Genomic DNA, 24760 nt, shown 5'->3' on the forward strand with positions numbered 1-24760 from the left:
GAGGCACAAACAACAGTCGTGACCCGTCCCCCCACCCAAAGGCGGAGGGAGGCTACCCTCTCATCTACCGGTGTGAACCCCAATGTACAGGGCCTGAGCTGGGGGCAATGAGCATGCGTTTTCTGGGATTAAACATTCAAAAAATATCCATATTTGTGCCTTTTTCTTCTTCTAAAGCATCTAAAATGTCTACCCTTGCATGTAAACATTTGTGGACATGAATTTCTGGTGGCAAACCATTCAGAAATGTCTACAGTTGCACACAAATCCATTGTCCTTATGGATCTGTACCTCTGTTCATAAACATGCTGAAATGTTCATCTTTGCACATGATCGTTTCTGGATGATCAAAATCATTCAGAAATGTACATATTTAATATCTGGACATGATTTTTTGTGGTGCTAAACCACTGCAGAAATGTCCATATTTGCGCATGAACACGTACTGTATTAATATGCATTTTGTGGCGATAAACATATTTTGGAATGATTTATTATGGTTCCAAAGTGTAAGAAAGTGGCGTAGATTTTAGCATGAGTTCTCTCCAAGCACAAAGCTGCAACCTTCCTCCCGCCTCAAGACGCTCCGGCGGCTGTTTTGGTGATTTTTAACATCTTAACGACAGCGACATGCCGCCACCTCATCTTTGCGGAAGGTCACATTCTTCCTTCGGGCTTTCGCCAAAACAAAGTAATCGTCCAAAAATAGTATGAGCTTTAAGCCATGGAGGGGGAAAAAAATAAAAACACACAAAATTGTTATTATCACAAGATAAGACAGTGGGGTGAGTGGGGTTGCTGATTTTGTCTGATGATTTTGAATATAATACATTTCATGAAACTGAAATATGGGGGGGGGGGTATTTATTTTTATTTTTGACAAGCATTGGATACTGCTTTAAGTCCAACTTTCTCTGTGGCTGCTCAGCTGGAAGTCATCAAAAATTCTGTCTTTCCGCCTTCGTTAGTGATGCGGCAGCACCACAGGGATACACACATTGATCTGCGAGTCGTACGCCAACAATAATGTGCTTTCCATGGCATTGATCATACTGAATAACATCACAGAATGGTTCATTATTAAAATTTTCATACAGTTTCAGCAAAATCTTGACCCAGTGTTGTTTACACGAATCCTATTTGGGCACGCAATCGAGACGCCGTCAGATTCATTTATCAACACATTCTCTGGTGTGCTCTTGCTTTTCTTCAATCCCCAAAGTACTCTGCCCCTCTTTTTGGTTCACATTTGCACACAAATACAACTGGATATTCATGTTCTGATGCTAAACCATTTCAGAATGTCTGCACTTCCACTTGTATATAAACACATTTGAATTAGCATTTCATGGTGATAAACCATTTAAAAAAACAGTCCATATATATATATATATATATATATATATATATATAGATAAGATTTTTTTTTCAAATTCACGACCCTTCGAAAATGTCCACATTTATACATAAAGACAGCATTTCTGATTATAAACGTTTGCAGAATGTGTACATTTGTATATGTACGCATTTGGATTTGCATTTTATTGTGCTCGACGATTCCAAACTGTCCAGGTTTGCACATACAACATTTCTTTTTAAAACAGTTCAAATTCACTGCACTGACATATCAGTATACATTTTCTCGTACTTAATCATGTACAACTGCATTATGGACCATTCCAAAATGTATACATTTGTATTTAGACTTATTTGGATTTATAATGTGCTTGTGGATGTTCTAAAATGTTTATTTTTGTACATAGACATTCCACTGAATTATGGGGGGTGGGGGAGGCTGTTAAAACATTCAAAAATATCCATATTTCCTCAAACATTTATTTATTTATCTTTTTCTAGTAATAAACCAATCAAAAATGTCTATCTTTGCATATGCATAGTAAAGCATTCCAGAGTGTCTCCCCATTATCGAATGCCTATCCTTGAATTCAAACACATTTGGATTTGCGTTTATATTGCCAAACCGTTCTACCACATCAATTTCTGCACATAGACAAATGAATATGCATTTTGTGATGCTAAACTATTTCAGTATGCCTACACTTGTATATATAAACACACATGGATATCCTGTGAACATCTTGTGACAAACAATTCCAAAATATCCATATTTGCACACACATTCATTGTATGGCTATGTTGTTTGGCGCTAAAGCAATACAAAATATTCATATTTGCAAGTGCAGCAAGTGGCTACATATTTTTGGGTGTGAAACCACTCTTCTTGTACACATTCCCTGAATGTCATCCCTCCCTCCGTCTCCCAGGCGGTCTACTACGAGATGGGCTTCCTGGTGTGCGCGGCGGTGGGTGTCCTGTTCACGATCCTGTTGCCCGTGGTGGGCCTCTTCTTCTGTCTGTGCCGCTGCTGTGACAACTGCGGTGGAGAGATGCACCAGCGGCAGAGGAAGAACGCAGACTGTCGACGAGGCCTGCTGGGAACGCTGCTCTTCTCCACCTCGCTAGTCGTCACGTGAGTCTGACATGTAAAAATCGTACACAGGAAACAAACTAACTCATTAAAAGTACATTTTTGACACACAGACATGACATGTTTTTGTGGATAACTGTGGTTTGGGGCACTAAACCATTACAAGGTAGCCACAAATGTTCATGTCTCTGCATTGTTTGGTCCTAAAACATGGTAAACATTTGTGCATGAACTTACAGGTACAGTATGTGGTCATGCATTTTCTGGTTTTAAATTTTTCCAAAATGGCCACCCATCTGTAGTGTGCAGAGTAAACACGTTTGGAAATTATTTAGTTGACTTCAGTACCTCACATCATCCTTCCCCATTGAAATGAATGGCAATGCCATTAATTTGTTCCAGTCTCCCAAAAGATACAGAAAAAATGTAATGTGTTACTTTTGATGAGAAAACATAGCACTTAACATCACAGTCCTGTATAAAAAAAATACATGATTACATAATTCAGTGGAACGTAAAGAAATTCAATAGTTTTTGCCACCTTGTTTTCTTTAATTCAGTGGAAATTGTGCTGCTCCTTCTGGTGTGTGTGCTTGGCCACATTGAGGCAGTATGATACTGACATACAGACATTTGGTTCACAGACATTCCCATATTAGTGGATTTTTTTCTCGATATTTTAAAATATTTTTTTGTATTTTGGGGTGGGGTTTTTTGTTGTTGTTTTGGTGTCTTTTGCCCATTTTTGCATATTAGCAATTTTTTTCTTAAAAAAATTAAATCAAAAGATATATATTTTGGGGAGTTTTTTGTTTGTTCAGTTTTGTTTTTAATTCCCATGTTTTTCCATGGATAACATACAGTATATTGAATGTACATCAGCATTTTCTTTGAAGAATTTAGTTATATTTTATTCTTTCCCAATGCATTTTAATGGGTATAAATTATATGCATATTATTGCCATTTGTGCACCAGCACAGTCCTTATCCGCCATGAACAGCAGGGGTCAACTATACATGTCCACTGACGGTCTTCAGCACTACAGTTAGCTGCAGTAATTTTACTTTTTCGTTTAGAGGATAAATAATACATTCCTGTTATGTGTTGCTCGACTATTTGTGGGCGAATATCTCAACTAAACTTAGACTTCAAGGCGGTTATATTGTTGATTGTTTGATGTTTAGTTTGACAGTAAACTTGAACTTGGAATAACTGGCAATAAACAGCTTGAAGGCTCCTTTCTAAATAATTATCCATTTGCCAAACTTCTGCTTGTTGTCAAGTGAGTTGGTTTGAGTTCACTGCTTTCGTACAGCTCTCACATCTGACATTTTTCCTCACATGTCAAAGCAAAAATAAAAATTTTCGCTCGTACCTCCAGAAATTTAACCTGTATCACAAGCCACTGCTGTATACACATTTCTTGTGCTAAAGCATTCCAAAATGCCCATATATGTTGATTAACATATATGGATATGCATTTTCTGATGTTATCTACCACCATACACTTCTACATTTACAAACTCTTCCATCTCTCTGGGTGTTTCTGGTTCTATCTGGATCTAACTTGATTCAAAGTGTTCCTGGAGAGAAAACATAAATTTTGTAAAAGTCAAGTGGGGATGAAAAAAAAAAAAAAAAAAGTGCCATTAGGCTGGTTTTGGTCCTCATTTCACTCCAGCGTCTGTTCTGGTCGCTGGGGAGATTTTAATAAGTAACGACGCTCCCTGGTGCCTGCTCCTTGTGCTTTGGAATTTCCAATAAGTCAGACTCATTCCAATCATGGAGGAAAGTCAGCTCTTGTCAAAGTAAATACACCCCTGCCACATTGCCATGGCAATGCTTTCTTTTCCCACTGACCCAAACGCATCAGGCCCCGGTGGTTGACTGGTTAGCGTGTAGGCCTCACAGTGCAGGGGTGCAGGGTTCGATTCTGGTGGAGTTTGCATGTTCTACCCGTGCTTGCGTGGCTTTTCTCTGGGTACTCCTGTTTCCTCCCACACTCCAAAAACCTGCGTGTCAGGTTACAGGAATGCTCTAAATCAGGGGAAGGGAACTCAGGTTCCTCGAGAGCCATATCCTGCCTGTTTTAGATCCCTCCCTACTCCAACACGCCTGATTCAAATGATCAGCTCATCGGCAAGCTCTGTAGAGGCCTGAAACGATCATGAACAATTGAATCTGGTGTGTTTGGAGTCGGGAGGGATCGAAAACAGGCAGGATACGGCTCTCGAGGACCTGGAGTTCCATACCCCTGCTCTAAATTGTCCCTAGGTGTGAGTGTGAGCGCGGATAGTTGTTCGTCTCTGTGTGCCCTGCGATTGGCTGGTCACCAGTTCAGGGTGTCCCCTGCCTACTGCCCGAAGACAGCTGGGGTTGGCTCCAGCACGCCCCGTGACACTTGTGACGATAAGTGGTTCAGAAAATGGATGGATGGATAAACAAATGCATCAGAAAAGCTACCAGTGTGTGTGGATGTGGAACTTTTTCAAGCTACAAGCTGTCGCTTGGTATTGATTTTTGTTTGTGTGAGCCAAAATGCAAGTTGCAAGCGAGTGTGTGATCCACTCAAGCACAGTGACTCCAGCTTCTGACATCATCCACTTGGCCACACCCCTTAAAGACACTCCCAACACACATATACTACAGTACATACAGTAATCACACTTTGCAAGACCAGTTTACTATTTACATTCATTCATTTTGCTGTATAATGCTTTTATACAACACAGTGCCATTTTTCTTTACTAAAAATGCACCAAAAAATGATGTTGTTATTAAGGAGCTGGAATGGATAACCTGTGTAAATTGCGTTCCAAGCTTGGTTACGGAACAAAATAAGTCGAGGTACCCCGTTACTTGCAACTCTCCTTGATTGTTTTTCTGTAAATATTTTGGAATTGGTTCGGACCAGTTTATTCGACGAGGATGGACATTTTGAAATGGCTTACCACTGTCAAATCCAAATCAGTCAGTGTGTGAGTGGGAACATTTTGGAATCATTTAGCACCAAATACTACATATCAGTATGTTGTTTTTGTTGTTGTTGTTTGCAATGATGATAGACATTTGGAATGGATTCACACCAACAAATAAATGCACTAGGGTGGACATTTCGGAATGGTTTTGCACCAGAAAATATGCATCCATATGTCTTTTGTGTTATGTCATTTTGGAATGGTTTAGCACCATGAATACAGGAAATGGAATGGATATGCATTTTCTGGTACGAATCCATTTCGAAATGTCCATATGTGCACATAGACATATATGGATATGCATTCCCTGGCGCGAAACCTTTCCAAAAATATCAACATTTGAGCATGAACTGAATGTAATGTTCACGCACAACCCAATTTCTGCATGCTAATTTGCCTCTTGTGTCTTAAGAAATTCAAACAAATGAACCATAATGAAATCAACGTTATTGTTATTCTTGCAAGTGTGTCAAAAGACAACTTGTCTCATGTCGTTACCCAGCATGCATTTCCACGCTCTATTTTAGTCGCAGGCTGTCTAACACCATTAGCGCAAAAGATCGCAACATGACGAGCTAGGCAAACCCCCCCCCCCCCCCCCCCCCCCGCCGCACCAATCCTATGGGGGTCTAATTAATGATAATGTCGATGCCACCCGCCCACCCTCAACTCCATTAAATGCCTCATTTGGACCCCGTATTAATCCAAGATGAACGCCAAACGGCAACATTGCTCTTATGATTATTATTCTAATATCACCTAGGGAAGGGAACATTGCTCTCTCATGAATATAAATTTGAAAATTACTGAAGTACTGGAAAATACACATTAAAAATTTAAAAACAAATCTTGAATGTGGGGCGGCCCGGTAGTCCAGTGGTTAGCACGTCGACTTCACAGTGCAGAGGTACCGGGTTCAATTCCAGCTCCGGCCTCCCTGTGTGGAGTTTGCATGTTCTCCCCGGGCCTGTGTGGGTTTTCTCCGGTTGCTCCGGCTTCCTCCCATGTTCCAAAAACATGCATGGCAGGCTGATTGAACACACTAAATTGTCCCTAGGTGTGAGTGTGAGTGAGCGCGCATGGTTGTTTGTCTCTGTGTGCCCTGCGATTGGCTGGCAACCGGTTCAGGGTGTCCCCCGCCTACTGCTCGAAGACGGCTGGGTTGGCTCCAGCACCCCCCGCAATCCTTTTTCCGATCGGAAAATGGATGGATGAAATCTTGAATGTGAGATTCAAAAAAGCATGCATTAAATGATAGAGGTATATGAATTGGATTTATAAAAAAAATAAAAATAAAATGTGGGAATTTGGGAAAGATGAAAAGTCGTCCCCATAGTGTATTGAATGAGCTGAACAGTTTCAAGTTGGAATGTTTTGAATCACTTAAGAAACGTGGGAGGAGAAGGTACATGTAAACGTAAAAACATCTTTCTTTGAGGAACTCATTTCTGAAAATGTGTCCATTTGGGGAATGTGATGAATATTTATATAATTATCATGGGTGTACAACCGTTATGTTTATGGAAATCAAATTGATAAAGAAATGTGAAAGGAGAAAAAGAAAAAAAAATGTCGGTCCTCTTCGGCATTCACACAATTAGCCATTAATAACGCTAATGAGATTTTAGCATGGCAGAGGAATGGTCATCTGAGCGTGCACACGGACAAACATCTTCCAGTGACTCATGCCACGATAAATTGACTAACAGGAGGCTGTGAAATCCAAAAATTATAAAAGAATGAGAGATGACTGTGGAACAACGGCGCACAGACCTCCACCAAGACTCAGCCATTCACCAAAAAGCATCTGGAGTTTCTTTCCTCTTTGTGCTTTTCAATGATGGCGTGAGCTGTCACTGCTTTCTTGTCATCCATCCATCCATTTTCTGATCCGCTTTAGGCGGGGGACACCCTGAACCGGTGTCCAGCCAATCGCAGGGCACACACAGACGAACAACTATCGGCGCCCACACTCACACCTAGGGACATTTTAGAGTGTTCAGTCAGCCTGCTATGCATGTTTTTTGGAATGTGGGAGGGAACCGGAGTACCCGGAGAAAACCCACGCAGCCACGGGGAGAACAAGCAAACTCCACACAGGAAGGTCGCAGCCGGAATCGAACCCTACACCTCTGTACTGTGAAGCCGACGTGCTAACCAGTCGATCACCGAGCTGCCTATATAACAAGTCCATAGTTGCAGACACAAATAAAATTCCATACATCATTAGTCTATGTTTCCTAAAAATCTGAAAGTGAATGCTTAAGGCTCCATCCAGTCGGATGGTGGCTAAGCGATGATCGTTCATTTCTTTTGGTCGGGAGGATTTCTGTGTCTATAAATAGCTCCCCTTTAGAAAATACTGCCGATTGATCCTTTTTATTTCTTGAGTCTGCGATTAAGAGAAGCCCGGGAACAAAAAAAGCTGCTTTGACTTGTGCGCTCTCTTCCATCTCTGACTCCAGCAATCCTTTTCTTCGGGGATTACTTTTCTATTTTTTTCTCGGGGATTCAAAGCAACCGACTCCTCTTGTCTTTAAAGAAGAAAACTAGTTTAAGGTACCTCGGGTCAAACCAAGTATGCCTCACTTAGCCTTGTACTTCACAGGCCACCCATAAGTTATGTCGACATGTCAATCATTTTATGTAGTGCCAGTTTTTGTTTGAAATTACCTCCATCTTCATTTGGCAATCTACTTGTAAATCATGATATGTAGCCTCAGTTTCACAGCTCAACAGCAAATTTTAATCAGGGATGGCTTATTAGGTTTCCCAGAACCTATTTTTGAGGTGTTTTCTGAAACATCTCGACTTTTTTCCTAGCAGATCAGGCTTTTGAAATACTTTCATTTTGGGTTTTTAACTCTGAACACCGTTGATGTGAAATGCAGACAAGAGGAATCCTAACGAGGAGTGCCTTCGATGTCAGTGCTAATTTCGTGTCACTAATGTTTGCCTTGTTGTTGGGTCGACATAAAAAGTCGCAATGTTTATCGGTTTCTCAATTTCTGAATGGAGAACATGAGTTTCAAGGTATTTCCTGAATCACCTACAAACATATTTATCGTTGGTTTCCTTAAATGAGAAACTCTTCTTCCATTATTTTTCCTACAAGGTGAAATGCGAGCCCGTTCAATGCGAGGGCATCTTCTCAGTTGACTGATTTATTGTCGGAATCTTCTTTTTGTGAGAGCCAGCGAAAATCCTTGGGAGAGGTCTCCACTGTCCGTGTGGCTGCACTTGTTATTGTGTTGTTGTGCAGAGATGATGATGGAGGTTCACTTCCATTCTAGTGGAAGCAGGATGGAAGTGAATGCAGGCCATTGTTAGCGTCGCTACGAGCTATGGAGCTGGCAGACCGTGTCAACCCCCAATAGTGGCCTACATTCATGCTAGATTAATGCCCTCCTCTTCCTTTTTCTTCTTCATTTTTTCAAACAGGCTGACTTTCATGTGTGTTCCTGTACGTAGCCTCTCCTAAATTAGTGGAGGTGAGGGTTGTCCCCTCTTGTGGGGGCACCACAAGGCCAAGGTTGTCCGCAACGACTCTTTTGCACAGAGACCCTGCAAAGTTAAGATGGGCTGGCCTTTTCTTGTTTGTTTGGTTTTTTTTTTTTTGGTATTGTTTTCTAATAGAATCATTGAGTAATTTTTTGAGACTCGTTTCTTAATTTTTGGGCATCCGTGATGGACCGATCCCTTAAAATAAAACCCCCGATCTAATCTCCCTAATCAGCCACTGTCCTCCTCTGCTGTGAGATGACTACCGGTAATTGTATTTTCATTTTTATTTAGAGAACTACCTCATGTGCAGTTAAAAAAACACCCATTTGTATTGTTTCACAGATATTGATCAATGTTTTACGATAAAACAAGATTGGTTTGATCAGCATACACCTTGAATACAAGGTGTATGCTGATGGTTCTGAAAAAAATTGGGATCGGCAGGTCGGATTGAGGATTGGGATCGGCCAGAAAATTGTGATCAGTGCACCTGTAAATTTCTTATTTCCTCTGAGACTTTTTGATTGATCGTTTGAGAAATAGTTGAGGTATGTTTCTAACTAACCCTAACGCTAACTACCCTAGTCATTACTAATGAAAATGAATGATTAAATATTCCATTTATTAATTAAATTCCAAAATATTATCTCGGAAATTGTATTGTACCAATTTTATTTCAATTTCATTTATTTTTATTTAGTTGTGATTGTTTTTTTTTTTAAATTTACTTCATGACAATTTTTTTGTATTTATTACATTTGATTGTAAGAAAAAAACTTTTTTGACCGATTCATTAGTCATTCATTTGATTGATTTCACGTCATTTAATAGCCATTAAACCATCTTTAAAATTTCAATTCATAATTTATGTAAGTTTTCATTTTTATTGTTTATTTGAAAGGGACACCGCACATTCAAAAACACTGGTACAATGCAATACAATTGTATTTATTTTTTTTCCTTTTGATTACATTCATTTAATGAAAGGCCATTAAATAAATATTTGTGAACCTTTTGGCCAGTTAAACATGACATTGTTCGGTTCATACGTGAAAAATGTATCACCGGTGATCAGGGGTGTGCAGAAGAACGGGGTCAACAGGGCGGCGAACCCAAGCCATCATCCACTTGGTGGGGGAAGATGAAATGCGCCTTCTTCACGCATTAGCAACACGACTGAAGAGGCAGAAGAAAGGCCCGGCCCTCGCTTTGCATGTTGTGTACACCTTCTGAGAGGAAAACACAATCGCTTTTACATCATTTATGAAGATTCTGGATGATCAAAGTTGCTCCTTTACAAAGGTCATGCGCTCGAAAATGAACACACACACACACACATGCACGTAATATATAAATATACTGTATATCTGGTCCTAGCTGTGAGCTGCTGCGCTGACAATTCTGCCGGGATTGAGGGTGAGTCATGGAAGCAGCTTAATATTATGGGCTGCCGTCGCCTTGATGTTGCTCGGGCTAATTAAGCCTGAGACGAGCCGCTCGGGTCTGCCTGATGAGGGCAAAGGGACTGCGAGGTTCATTTGAATATGTTGACGAGGCCTCAGAAGAAAGTACTGTAAGAGATGCAGACTGTTTGATGCTTTTTTGACCAGGGGGACATTTTTCGGTGATGAAAAATGCTGACTCAACATCTAACAAATGTATGGTAAAAAAAAAAAAAAAAAAGCAATAAAATAATAATAATGAGGTAGGCTAAGTGTAGTTTTTTTCTCTTTCTACATATTTTTGAGCTTTCCAGTCATGTTTGTGATTTTGTGCCTATTTTAGATTTCATTTTGTTCATTCATTTTTGTGTTTTGTTGTTGTATTTCATTTTTCTATATTCTTCATTTTATTGGTATTTTATTATTTATAATTTGAACAATATATTTTTCAATTTCACATTTATATTTTTACGTTATTTCGTTCAGTTTTCATTTATTTTATTTTATCTGATATTGGGTTGGTTTTAATATTTTGTTATTCTGCATTATTATTGATAAAACTTTTTAAAAAATTATCGCAATGTTTTTGTTGTATTTTGTTTTATATCTTAATAAATATTTTTTCTTTTACATTGTAGTCTTGTAATTGTTTAACATTTATTTTAAATGTTATTTTTATGTATTTTTTATGTTTATATGTTTTGTAAATTTATTTCTTCTTTTTGTGCTTTTTTTTTTTATTTAAATTTTTTTTAAACTGAAATTATAATTGCATTCCGACATACTGTAGGAGCAAAAGCCTCTTTTATATCGAGATCTTGCCAAATAACAACATTACTGAACATTTTTGGCATTTTCCTTTCTGCAGAAACGTAATTGTTACTGTCCAGCAAGGGTTTTGTATGTCATATCAAATCCTGGTTGTTGACATACTGCGAAATGGGGGTTATCCCGCTTTGCTGGGTTCTGTGTAAAATGTTATTATGCAGCAAATTTGCTTGATAGCCGCCTGAAAGAGGCTAATGTTAGGCTCATTTTGGTGTGCAGTCTCTGAATCGAGATCATACACTGGTGCCCGTCATTGTCACCCAAGCTAACAGGAAGTGCGTTGTTGTCCTTCACTTTGGCAGGATCGGCGTATTGTGTGCTTACGCCGCCAACCAGAACCTCAGCGCTCAGGTCAAGAACATCCGACGTCTGGTCAACAGCAACATGAGGGATCTGCACACCTTCGCCAACGAAACGCCAATGGTAGGGTCACAAGTTTGGTTGTTTTTCAGCTTTTCACAGCGATTCTCCAAAATGATCGCCACAGCCTGACTCCATGCTCCGCCTACAATATAACCCAAAAAGTTTGCCTTTCTATTTAAGATAATCGCTTTTGATATGGGCTTATTAGGAGCATTTCCTGAGCAAAAATCTATCAAGCCCTGTCAATATTCTTCTTGATAATTGAAACTGATATTCAGGACTTTTTTTTAAACTTCCCATAGTGAATCTTTGAAACGATTATCAAAAAAAATATACAGTATAGGATAAATCTTGCAATTAAGCATCGCCTAAATGTCTTAGATACTGTCTCTTCTAATTAGGGCTCAGTTGTGAAAGTACAGGCCCTGGAAACCCCTCCGTGAGCCGTCACCTTACCGTGGTGGAGGGGTTTGTGTGTCCCAATGATCCTGGGAGCTAAGTTGTCTGGGGCTTTATGTTCCTGGCAGGGTCACCCATGGCAAACAGGTCCTAGGTGAGGGACCAGACAAAGCACGGCTCATAAACCCCTTATGATGAATAAAATAAATGGCACTCATTTTCCCTTGCCCGGACGCGGGTCACCGGGGCCCCCCTCTGGAGCCAGGCCTGGAGGTGGGGCTCATTGGCGAGCGCCTGGTGGCCGGGCCTACATCCATGGGGCCCGGCCGGGCTTAGCCCGAAGAGGCAACGTGGGTCCCCCTTCTCATGGGCTCACCACCCATGGGAGGGGCCAAAGGGGTCGGGTGCAATGTGAGCTGGGCGACAGCCAAAGGGGGGGACCCTGGCGGTCCGATCCTTGGCTGCAGAAGCTAGCTTTTGGGACATGGAATGTCACCTCTCTGGCAGGGAAGGAGCCCGAGCTGGTGTGTGAGTCAGAGAAGTTCCGACTGAATATAGTTGGACTTGCCTCCACACACAGCCTGGGTTCTGGTACCAGTTCTCTTGAGAGGGGTTGCACTCTCTTCCACTCTGGGGTTGCTCATGGTGAGAGGCGCAGAGCAGGTGTGGGCATACTCATTGCCCCCCGGCTCAGTGCCTGTACATTGGAGTTCACACCGGTACACGAGAGGGTTGCCTCCCTCCGCCTTCGGGTTGGGGGACGGGTCCTGACTGTTGTTTGTGCATATGCACCAAACAGCAGCTCAGCGTACCCACCCTTTTTGGAGTCCCTGGAGGGTGTGCTGGAGAGTACTCCTGCTGGGGACTCCCTTGTTCTGCTGGGGGACTTCAATGCTCACGTGGGCAATGACAGTGAGACCTGGAAGGGCCCCCGATCAGAACTCGAGTGGTGTTTTGTTATTGGACTTCTGTGCTCGTCACGGATTGTCCATAATGAACACCTTGTTCAAACATAAGGGTGTCCATATGTGCACTTGGCACCAGGACACCCTAGGCCGCAGTTCGATGATCGACTTTGTGGTTGTATCATCGGATTTGCGGCCGCATGTTTTGGACACTCGGGTGAAGAGAGGGGCGGAGCTATCAACTGATCACCACCTGGTGGTGAGTAGGCTCCGATGGTGGGGGAAGATGCCGGTCCGTCCTGGCAGACCCAAACGTATTGTGAGGGTTTGTTGGGAGTGTCTGGCGGAATCCCCTGTCAGAAAGAGTTTCAACTCCCACCTCCGACAGAGCTTTTCCCATGTTCCGGGGGATGCGGGGGACATTGAGTCCGAATGGACCATGTTCCGTGCCTCTATTGTTGAGGCGGCCAATCTGAGTTGTGGCCGTAAGGTGGTTGGTGCCTGTCGTGGCAGCAACCCCCGTACTCGCTGGTGGACACCAGCAGTAAGGGATGCCGTCAAGCTGAAGAAGGAGTCCTATCGAGCCTTTATGGCCTGTGGGACCCCAGAGGCAGCTGACGGGTATCGACTGGCCAAGCGGAACGCAGCTTCGGTGGTCGCCAAGGCAAAAACCCGAGCGTGGGAAGAGTTTGGTGAGGCCATGGAAGCCGACTTCCGGACGGCTTCGAGGACATTCTGGTCCACCAACCGATGTCTCAGGAGGGGGAAGCAGTGCACCACAAACAATGTGTACAGTGGGGATGGGGCGCTGCTGACTTCGACTCGGGACGTTGTGAACCGGTGGGCAGAGTACTTCGAAGACCTCCTCAACTCCACCAACACGCCTTCCTTGGAGGAAGCAGAGCCTGAGGACCCTGAGGTGGGCTCTCCTATCTCTGTGGTTGAAGTCACCGATGTGGTCAAAAAGCTCCTCGGTGGCAAGGCCCCAGGGGTGGATGAGATCCGCCCGGAGTTCTTCAAGGCTCTGGATGTTGTGGGGTTGTCCTGGTTGACACGCCTCTGCAACATCGCGTGGTCAGCGGGGAGAGTGCCTCTGGATTGGCAGACCGGGGTGGTGGTCCCTCTTTTTAAAAAGGGGGACCGGAGGGTGTGTTCCAACTACAGAGGGATCACACTCCTCAGCCTCCCTGGTAAGGTCTATTCAGGGGTGCTGGAGAGGAGGGTCCGTCAGGAAGTCGAGCCTCAGATTGAGGAGGAGCAGTGTGGTTTTCGTCCCAACCGTGGAACAGTGGACCAGCTCTACACCCTTACCAGGGTCCTCGACGGTATGTGGGAATTCGCCCAACCAGTCTACATGTTTTTTGTGGACTTGGAGAAGGCGTTTGACCGTGTCCCTCGGGGAGTTCTGTGCGGGGTGCTTCGTGGGTATGGGGTACCGAACCCCCTGATACGGGCTATTCGGTCACTTTCCCACCAATGTCAGAGTTTGGTTCGCATTGCCGACAATAAGTCGGAATCGTTTCCAGTGAAGATTGGACTCCGCCAAGGCTGCCCTTTGTCGCCGATTCTTTTCATCACCTTTATGGACAGAATTTCTAGGCGCAGCCGAAGCCTTGAGGGGGTCCGTTTTGGTGGCCTTTTTGCAGATTATGTGGTATTGTTGGCTCCTTCAAGCAGGGCTCTCCAACTCTCACTGGAGCGTTTCGCAGCCGAGTGTGAAGTGGTTGGGATGAAGATCAGCACCTCCAAATCTGAAACCATGGTCCTCAGTCGGAAAAGGGTGGAGTGCCCTCTCCGGGTCGGGGAGGAGATCTTGCCTGAAGTGGAGGAGTTTAAGTATCTTGGGGTCTTGTTCACGAGTGAGGGCAGGAGGGAGCGAGAAATCGACGGGCGGATCGGTGCAGCATCTGCTGTGATGCAGACGTTGTATCGGTCTGTCGTGGTAAAGAAGGAGCTGAGCAAAAGGGCGAAGCTCTCAATCTACCGGTCGATCTACGTCCCAACCCTCATCTGTGGTCACGAGCTATGGGTCGTGACCACAGAAGAACGAGATCCCGGATACAAGCGGCCGAAATGAGTTTTCTGTTATTTTGGGGGGTTTTTTTGTTATTATTATTGTTTTGTTTTAAATATGTTGTTTTTGATTACCACTGGTCATTATTTCCACTTTTCCTTTCTTTTGGTATAGCTTTTGTATTTCGACTTCAAGGTTACACACATGGGCCAGAAAGACCCACATGTATTTACTAGCTTTTGCACTTGGAGTGAAAAATAATTTCACAGCTCTGCACAGGTCCCCCCTTGCCCATCTCTAATACATGCATTGTTTTTCAATTGCTCTAATGTTGCCTCAAAATATGTTTGGTGACAATTGTGAATTGCACATAATATTTGATTAGGTTTAGGTGTATCTGGATATCCAGCTTTCCTGGATGAAGAAGAGTCCTCTCATGACACAGAAGACTCCTCTGATCAATTGTCTGAAGAGGAAACTCAGACTCAGTCCAATAGACTGAGTAAAATGGATCTGACTGGAATTAGAATCCTCCACACTCATGGCAGAACAAGAAGCCACAAACATCTTGATGGAGATGTCCAGGACCTCCTCCTCGAACATCAGCTGTTTCACCGAAAGATGCATGGGATATGTTCATGAGTGACAACATCTTTTTAAGGAGATTCTAAAATGCACCAACTTAGAGGGACGAAGAACCGCCACAACAAAAGGGAAATAGTGGAGAAACATTGACAAAGAAGAATTCATGGCCTTTATCGGTTTGACCCTCATTGCAGGGGATTGTGTCACCATAGATGAGTAGTTCGTGCCATTCCGAGGCAGGTGCATGTTTTGCCAGGACACGTCCAGAAAGCCTGCAAAATATGGGCTAAGAATCTTCTGGATGTGTGACGCAAGGGTACCTTATGGAATAGAAGGAACTGTCTTTACAGGGAGACAGCCAAGACCAGAGGTTCAAAGAAACGTAGGAGAGAATGTCATCCAACAATTGTGCAGTGGAATCACAGTTGGTGAATATACAGGACAATAGAGAAAGTAAGTTTTAGCACAATGCCTACATAAATTGTAGTTTATTTTTTATTTGATTTTTTTATAGGCGGAATAGAATAAAATGCATTGCAGCCAGTTCAGAGTTGTTAAACTACTGAAAAAACTCAATAGGCGTGTTCTCTCTTATCAAAGCTGTGTGACAAAATGACAAACACGTTGCAAATATCAAACACAAATGTTTGGTCTCCTTCACTGCTCAAGTAATGACTTGAAGCAAATTATTATTACAGTTTAAGTCATTTAGTCACACTTGGATGAATGGGTCAATATTGACCCATGTGTGTAAATGCCATGTAATAATATTAAAAACTATTTTTGTTCATAAAGTATGAAAGAAACAATGGAAAAAATGATCAGTGGTAATCAAAAACAAGGTATCTAAGGAACCCTTGGAATACCCGATGATAAAATTAATTGATTTCAAAAGATAGAACAGAAAAAATACTCAGCCAGCATGAAATAACATGGAAAATAAATGCGGGTCATTTTTGACCCATGCTGTGCATTAGAGGGGGTGTGGTTATGTTGTGCATCAAAGGGTTAAATACGTACAATTTACACATTTTTACATTTATTTATTTATTTTTGTGCTTCCTGTTTGCAGCAAATCGATTACCTCACCTCCCAGTACGCCACCGCCAAGAACCAAGTCCTCTACGATCTGGAAAGTAAGTCCACTCCTTGTCTACCTCCACCCCCTAGTGGCGAGTTTCATCATGACACGAGAATGATTTTAATGTACGGTAATACTTTTACCTACCCTGGAGTCATATCCCCAAATATGATTTCATTTCTTATAGTTAAGAATTTAATTTTCATCTAAACCTGAACCAACAAGTCACAACAACAACATTATGTAATTGTTACCTAACACTGAGGCTACTAATTTAACTCAAGTTAGCAAATATGTATAGGTCCTTGCCTACTTTACATTGGTGAGCAATCTTTTTTTGTCGTTATTATTATCTTGTTTCTGTGACTAAGAACATAAAAATAAAGGCAGCCAATATGTTTGTGTGGTATCTGATTGTAGAAACTGAAGATAATCCAGAGCCGCCAAAAATTTAATCTATGGAGAACCTTGTGTGTTGTATTTTTCCAAATGGCAGTCACAAGTCACACAGTGAACTGTGTGTTATCTTTTAATATTTGTTTATCTCCTCTTGCCGCCCCAGATATAGGTCCACTATTAGGTGGAAGGATACGCGACGCGTTGGATAAGGAGGTGCACCCGGCTTTGGACGCCGTGCTGAAAATGACAGGAGGTGCATATTAGCTCCCCGTTTCATATCCTTTCGCGATACTATCGAGATGGCAGCAAAACAAAACAAGTCATATTCTGTTTGTGAATGAATGATGAAGGGATATAAAGTAAAAGTACAGGCCAACATCAGCAATGTAAATCCTTAAAAATATTTCACAAATTTCACAAAAGAATAAAGTAAAAATAATGAATCCATATCAAACAAAATAGGTTATTCAAATTTATTTTTAAAATGCACTTTAAAAAGCAAGTGAAATATTGACATAGAATCAAGTCAAATTTGTTTTTTTTAATCTGATCAAATTTGGCAGAAAAACAGGTAAGACAGTGACTGCAAATCAAAATGTTGAAACTATCAAGTTATCGTATGAAAAAATGTTGCAAAATTATGAATAAAAATTGAATAAAATTAAAAGGAGTAAAATAATGAAAGCTCACAATTAAAATGATGAAAGCATCTCATAGAATAATTAATAATATATCTTTTAAATGTCTAATAAAATAGTGCCAACTGTGTCAAGTAAAATTCTGATGAATATAATTTTCAATAGATAAATTACCTAAAATAATCTAGTGAAATAATGAAAATAAAATCCGGACAAAAAAGAAGGGGTGCCGTAAAATCCATCCATCCATCCATTTTCCGAACCGCTTGATCCTCACTAGGGTCGCGGGGGGTGCTGGAGCCTATCCCAGCCGTCTCCGGTCGGCGGGGGACACCCTGAATCAGTTGCCAGCCAATCGCAGGGCACACAGAGACGAACAACCATCCACGCCCACACTCACACCTAGGGACAATTTAGAGCGTCCAATCAGCCTGCCATGCATGTTTTTGGAATGTGGGAGGAAACCGGAGCACCCGGAGAAAACCCACGCAGGCCCGGGGAGAACATGCAAACTCCACACAGGGAGGCCGGAGCTGGAATTGAACCCGGTACCTCTGCACTGTGAAGCCGACGTGCTAACCACTGGACTACCGGGCCGCCTGCCGTAAAATCATTACATAGAAATAAATAACAGCAGAAATCAAGTGAATTAATGAATATCCATCTATCAATCCATTTTCCGAACTGCTTACCCTCACAAGGGTCGCAAATGTGCTGAAGCCAATCCAAACTGTCTTCGGGCAGTAGGCGGAGTACACCCTAAACTGATTGCCAGCCAATCGCAGGGCACACACAGACGAACAACCACTCACGCTCAAACTCACACCTGGGGACAATTTAGAGCAGGGGTGTCAAACTCATTTCATATTGTGGGCCGCATACGGCCTCGGTCGATGTCAAGTGGGCCAGACAATTAAAATTATACCATACTCTGCTATAAATAACCAAAATATCATGTCTTTCCTTTGTTTTGATACAGCGAAGCACAAGAACATGAGGAAAATGTTGAGATGTACCTACATTTCATTTACCTAACATTTCATAAAACACCTTAGATTTCCTGAGACAAATGTTCAATTTATTTTTGTCATTCCCATATATGCATTGCAACTGATCCCACTGATTGTACCAAGGCACAAAACTTGAACAAGTAATTAGTATTTAAAAATATAGTCATGCATTTTAAGATTAAACGAGATTTATGAAGAAAGGGTTTTTAAAACCATTTACACATGTGCATATGAAATCTAAATGTAACCCCGCCTACACTTTACAAACTAAAGAGAAAACTGTGTGCTCCCTAGCGGATAATACATGAATTGCATCTTATTAAAAAGATTCATTCCGTGTCTTTTTATGCATTTTTTCATTTTTAAATTAAAACCCAGAGGGGGTTCGATCAGCGGTGTTTTGTTTAATAAATGAAAAATAAAGAAAACTGTGTAAACAATCCCATATAAAAAGGAACAAAAATCAGCGTAAAAATGATTAACAATGGAAGATTGTTGGTGAGTATTTCCAATTTAGTAGCAAACATTGCCTTCTCTGTACCGTTGGAATAGATCCTTGGAATAGACGGTGACTGACATGACACTGTGGTTTCCATTTTGATGATGTCCTCATTTAGCCTCTTGTGTTTTGCTTTTCTTCCTTTTTGGTGGATTTTTGTGAAGTGAAAATCGACAGAGCCATTAAAGGTAAAAGGACTGGAACCATGAGCTTGAGTCTGGTTTATCCCCAGTGATGAGCCCTCCCAAGACCTCCAACCCCTTGCCCCCCCCCCTCCCTCCCCTTTCATGGTCCCTTCATGTTGTATTACAGACCCATGTGAACATTAAAACTGCACTTTGCACTGTACTTATAAAATGAGGTCAAATAGGGACTGCTCTTGGTGATACTGATACATACACTGTATATACTGTATATATTTGCAGTTGTGTTGTTTTTGCGAACAAAAGATTCATTTGCGAAGATATAGATTGCTTCAAGCCAGCTCCCATGAATGTTTGCTGGAACTCTACTGTGACCGATGTCGTGCGATAGAGGGCCGTCTGTGTTAGCCCCTCTGCCGCAGCTTTTTGTGAACAAAGGGCTTCATACAGTATGTGACTGGTATCACGCATCTGATAGCACTGTTGGACAACATGGGAATATTGAGTGATATAGTCTTATTGGTTAGCGTTGAGCTAGCGCCCATTCATCTTGGCTTGATAGGACTCTAGTTGACCAGCTTTCTGTGAATAAAAGATCTTTAATTTGGATCTGCTTTTACTGCTGCTATACATTTGATTCTATATTATTTGATTTCTATATTCGATATGTATGCCATTTGACTGAGTGAAGATGTAGCTATGTTAGCGTCTTTCAAGTTCACAGCTATGGCTTGGATTAAGCAGCTTTTTGTGAACAAAATACTTCCATTTTGATTTTCTTTGACTGGCATCATGGATCTGGTTTTGGTGTTTGACAAGAAAGAGTGCTGAGGGACTCTATGCCTTCCCTCAGTCTATGCCATAGACCAGGGGTGTCAAACTCATTTCACATTGTGGGCCACATACGGCCTCGGTAGATGTTAAGTGGGCCGGACCATTAAAAATTAGACCATACTCTGCTATAAATAACCAAAATAATATGTTTTTCCTTTGTTTTGGTCTAAAGAAGCACAAGAACACTAGGAAAATGTTGAAATTTAATGAACATATCTTTTGCAAAACATTTCATGAAGCACCTAAGATTTCCTGAGACAAATGTGCAATTTACTTTTATCATTCACATATATGCTTTGCAACTGATCCCACTGACTGTACAAAGGCACAAAACCTTAACAAGTAATTGGTATTGAAAAATATAGTAATGCACTTTTAAGATTAAACGAGATTTATAAAGAAAGGCATTTTTAAACCATTTACACAAGCATATAAAATCTAAATGTAATCCCTGCCTACACCTTACAAACTAGGGAGAGTGCTATAATATGTGTAAAGAATAAAGTATTCACGTGTCCTTGATAGCGTCTGCTGTGTTGGGTCTGTCTCGGTGACAGACTGAGGTTGCTGTTGTCTTCTTCTCTGATATTCCATGAATTGCACCTTATTACAAATATTCATTCCGTGTCTTTTATGCACTTTCTTCACTTTTAAATTATCCTGCGGGCTGGATCAAACCTCCTTGCGGGCCGGTTCCGGCCCGCGGGCCGTATGTTTGACATCCCTGCCATAGACTATAATATTAACTTCAAGCTTACTCCCATTCCCTTTTGGCTTGACAGGAATCTATCTGACAAGCTTTTTGTGAACAAAGAGACTTTGTGCTGTTTGACTGGATGAGGATGAAAACTCCAACGTTCGCCTCTTGCTCACTCGAATTCCTGGCTAGAGACCCGAATGATGGTGGGATTAGGACAGATTTTTGTCAATGTGTGAAATTTTCTGTTTTTAGCATTTTAAAATTTTTGTTTCAGTTGACCAAATGGGAGATAAAGCAATAAACATTAAAAACTTATCTTGTGGCTTCCTGCTTAGTGCAATTTTAATTCACTTTTGTGAACACTGAATCTGACAAGTGTCCTTTTTTCCTCTTACCCTGCATCTCGAGTACGGTACATTCAAGGATGCAAGAGGACTCATGCATGCCCAAATCGTGTCGCATAATGGTTACCAAGGGGAGAGTTTGTCATCTACCGACCCTTCGCTTGTTTGTTGTGTACCCTGGTGCTTCGAAGCTTTTGATTGCTGCGTGTACAACGACAAGAACAAATATTTGCATTTAAAAGCTATTAAAACGTTAGCAATCATAGCATTCTTGTTTGGGCTTGATTGCCCAAACATCCAAGTTGTTGTTGGGCAGAGTTATGATTTATGTACTTGTAGAGAAAAGCTCACAGCGTACATTAAAAACTTAAAGGCATATTGTATAAGTCAATATTGAGGGGAAAAAACAACTAAGTAAAATAACATAGGCCACATTTTATAACTAAAAATGTATAATGGATATATAAAAATGCTGAGCAAAACAATATGTTCACTTTACTTTAAAGATGTAAAAATACTATGTAATATAGAAGGTTAAAATACATAAATACGTCACGAGCGGGAGGGATGATTAGCTCACTACCCTCGCTTGCTGAAGTATGAACATTAGATAGATAGACAGACATTGAATAAGGCATTGAGGTAAAATGCTAGTAGGAAAGCTACTGCTAACTATCCTTGCTGTAGCACTACCTTGCCAAAATTTTACCACCCTGAAATTGATCATTTCTGTGTATTTAGAGTCCCAAAAGAAAATAAAGACATTCTAAAAACTACATTTAGGAGTGAGGCTAAGCGGTGCTGAAAATTGCAACAATTTGGCTGGAGAACTTTTCCTTAAGGGATAGGGTAGCTAGCTGGCTGGCTAGATATTGTCAGCCTGAAGATATATTTAACATATTTCGCAACTATGATAGCGGATTATGCTAACACGGTATTCTCATTCCCCAGCCATGCGTGAAACCAAGGAGGCCCTGGAGAACGTGAGCGTGTCCCTGCAAGTACTGCAGGAGTCCACAGGCAAGCTGGATTTGAACCTGAGCCTGGTCCGGGCCAACATCAAGCGCTCCCTCAACGACCCCGGGTGCCACGACGAGGAGTCAGACGCCACCTCAGCCCAGCTGTGCCGGGGCATCCGTCAGTCACTGGAGCAGCTGCATATTCGCGCAAACTTCACCCGGGTACCTGACATACAAGCTTGAAACAGATTTACGTACAACGTTAACCCACAATTGTTTCACATTTTTAAGTTTTTACATGTAAAAAAAAAACATTTGTTAGGTGTTATTTATTATTTATTTAAGTTACATGCTTGGTGAATTATTTATGTTTTATGAATCAGTTGTGTTTTTTAAATTACAAGTGTTTTTATTTTTTTGCAGTGCTTTAAAATATTTTTAATATCAACACGTTCATTTTAAAGAAATACATGTATTTAAACTTTTCAACTGCTATGTACAGAAAATGAACAAACAATTTGTTTTTGGCTGTTTAAATAATTTAAAGTTTATCTAGCACAAATGAATTTTTTGTGTTTTTGCCTACATAACACAGTTTTACCCAACAGTCCTTGCATGTTTTGTGTTTCAATAACTAAAATGAATCAAACTTTAACTCATTCACTCCCAAAGACGTTTTTAAACGTCTTTTCAGACTTGGTCTACAATTGGCTCGTACTGAATGAGTTAATTACATTTCATGTTTAATTACCGGGAACAGTTTTGTCCATTGTGAATCATTTTTTATGTTTAAATAACACACTTCTAGCCACCATTAGCTTGGTATTTTTTTGTGTTTGTTTCACAAACATTAAAAAAAAGTTTACATATAGATAAGTCAAAATGAGTTTTCAGTCAACAGATTCCTGATTGAATACATTTTAATGTCCCTACTGAACGGCATGACTGTGGTTTTTTTTTTTTTTTTTTTTTTTTATCGGGTCAGCTTCCCGATGTGAACGCTCCGTTGAAGAAGATGAATGACATCTTGAAAACAGACCTCAGCAACGTTGTTAACAAGGTGAATGAAGAATCTTCATTTTGTTGTCGTTCATTTGACTTTGGTGTTGTTGATGACTTTTTTGCAGAAAAAGAACAAATCGTATCAATAAGACTGTAAATATATGCATTTTTGTTTTGTATTAATTTGTAACCTCTTTTAGGGTTACGCATCATTGAACGACACACCTTATATGGTGATGGTACAGACCCGAGCAGTTGTTGACAGTAAGTCTAACTAAATTTTGGAGAAAATGTTTATTTAAAAATGGCTTCTCATTTTTACATCTCTTTTTCAATTCAATTAAAAAAATTGTCACCGATGGCGTCAGAAGTAGGGATCCACTCCAGAAACTCTTTGGGATCGGAAGTGGGGATATCTTTTTATAAATATGGTGTATACATTTTTATTTTGATGTCCGCTAAACAATTGTATTTTGTTTTCATTGAAACTTTCTCAGGGGTGAAGATCTTGGTGGACGACATCGGCGGGAACATTGGCAACCTGTCCAAATCGTTGCCCGTACACAATTCCTTGTCCAACTTCACCCTCTTCATCAGCCACGTCCATGCCAAGATCGAGGACCAGTACCCTGAAATTGACAAGGTCGACTTCTACAGGTCAGACCACTGCTGTTTATGTCATCAATGTGTGGAATATTCCCCAAATTTAAATATAAAAATAATTAAAATTGTAAGTTGAAAAAATATATACTACATGAACAATGTACACTGGTGATGGGCCACTCTGAATGGCCCCGAGATTAAAAACTGGGGAAAATCTAAAATGTGAAAAAAAATAAAAACAAAGAAAACAAATTGCAAATGTGCAGTCCATAGATGCCAATCTGCAAATATGCTTGAGTCAATTTCGGTTTTAAGTTGTTATATCACCAATTACCACTAGATAGCAGGCATGTCTGAGTTGTGCTTTGTCACAAGTATCTTTTACCCAATGCTACTATGTGAGTAGGCCTAATCATTTTTTTGCAGATTCGGAATGATATGCAGGACAGCAGTTGTACCTCAATAATCTTAACATTTTGATTGAGTTGATTTTTGGTTTAAAAAAAAATATACGAAATGAGATATTGAGCTTAATAACCATTGTTGAATGGTAATTTTCACGCGACTAATTTTTTGCAATGGAAAAAAATCCTGAATGTGGTTATTGTGTTTCTCTACTTCCAACCCTTATTTGTTGGGTGAGCATAGTGGATCTTTTATCCAAGCATTGAAAAATGTAGTATCAAAAATGAAATATATTAAGAGCAGATATTTTGCACATAGGCATGTTTTGTCCATATTTAAAATATCATATTTGTCATACATCTGGTAAGGAAATGTGTGGTCCTCTTTGCCCCCCAGTAGCACTGACGAAAAATTGTGGCCCCCCTCCAACATTTAACATTTAAGTTGCCCACCTGTGCTATACTTGGACCATGTTTTGGATTTACATCACTTTGAAGTTTACTTGGTTGCAGTTTAAAAATAGCACAAATGGAGGGTGATGCATGTGTGTTGCATTTAAATGATCTTATTTCCATCTCACGATTTATTTTGTTTTATTTTTTGCATGTTTTGTGTGTGTGTGTGTGTGTGTGTGTGTGTGTGTGTGTGTGTGTGTGTGTGTGTGTGTGTGTGCCG

General features: G+C 40.9%; 1 protein-coding gene across 11 annotated transcripts in view; it reads left to right on the forward strand.

Annotated features, from left to right (window-relative positions):
* prom1a (prominin 1a) overlaps positions 1 to 24760 on the forward strand; it is a 71909-nt gene that overhangs the window by 28544 nt on the left and 18605 nt on the right. For 7 of the 11 annotated variants that reach the window (XM_086106136.1, XM_086106140.1, XM_086106144.1 and 4 more), the window contains exons 4-12: positions 2286 to 2491; positions 11505 to 11625; positions 16541 to 16604; positions 17112 to 17201; positions 19260 to 19283; positions 22068 to 22297; positions 23061 to 23135; positions 23278 to 23341; positions 23575 to 23734. In XM_086106136.1, the coding sequence (XP_085962262.1) occupies positions 2286 to 2491; positions 11505 to 11625; positions 16541 to 16604; positions 17112 to 17201; positions 19260 to 19283; positions 22068 to 22297; positions 23061 to 23135; positions 23278 to 23341; positions 23575 to 23734 (1034 nt within the window). The remainder of the gene's footprint in view (positions 1 to 2285; positions 2492 to 11504; positions 11626 to 16540; positions 16605 to 17111; positions 17202 to 19259; positions 19284 to 22067; positions 22298 to 23060; positions 23136 to 23277; positions 23342 to 23574; positions 23735 to 24760) is intronic. The other 4 variants (XM_086106137.1, XM_086106139.1, XM_086106138.1 and 1 more) reach the window with 1 other exon arrangement.

Source organism: Hippocampus guttulatus, chromosome 2 (genome assembly GCF_054856545.1).
Source record: "Hippocampus guttulatus isolate MCC_2025c chromosome 2, RoL_Hgut_1.0, whole genome shotgun sequence".
Taxonomy (NCBI): domain Eukaryota; kingdom Metazoa; phylum Chordata; class Actinopteri; order Syngnathiformes; family Syngnathidae; genus Hippocampus; species Hippocampus guttulatus.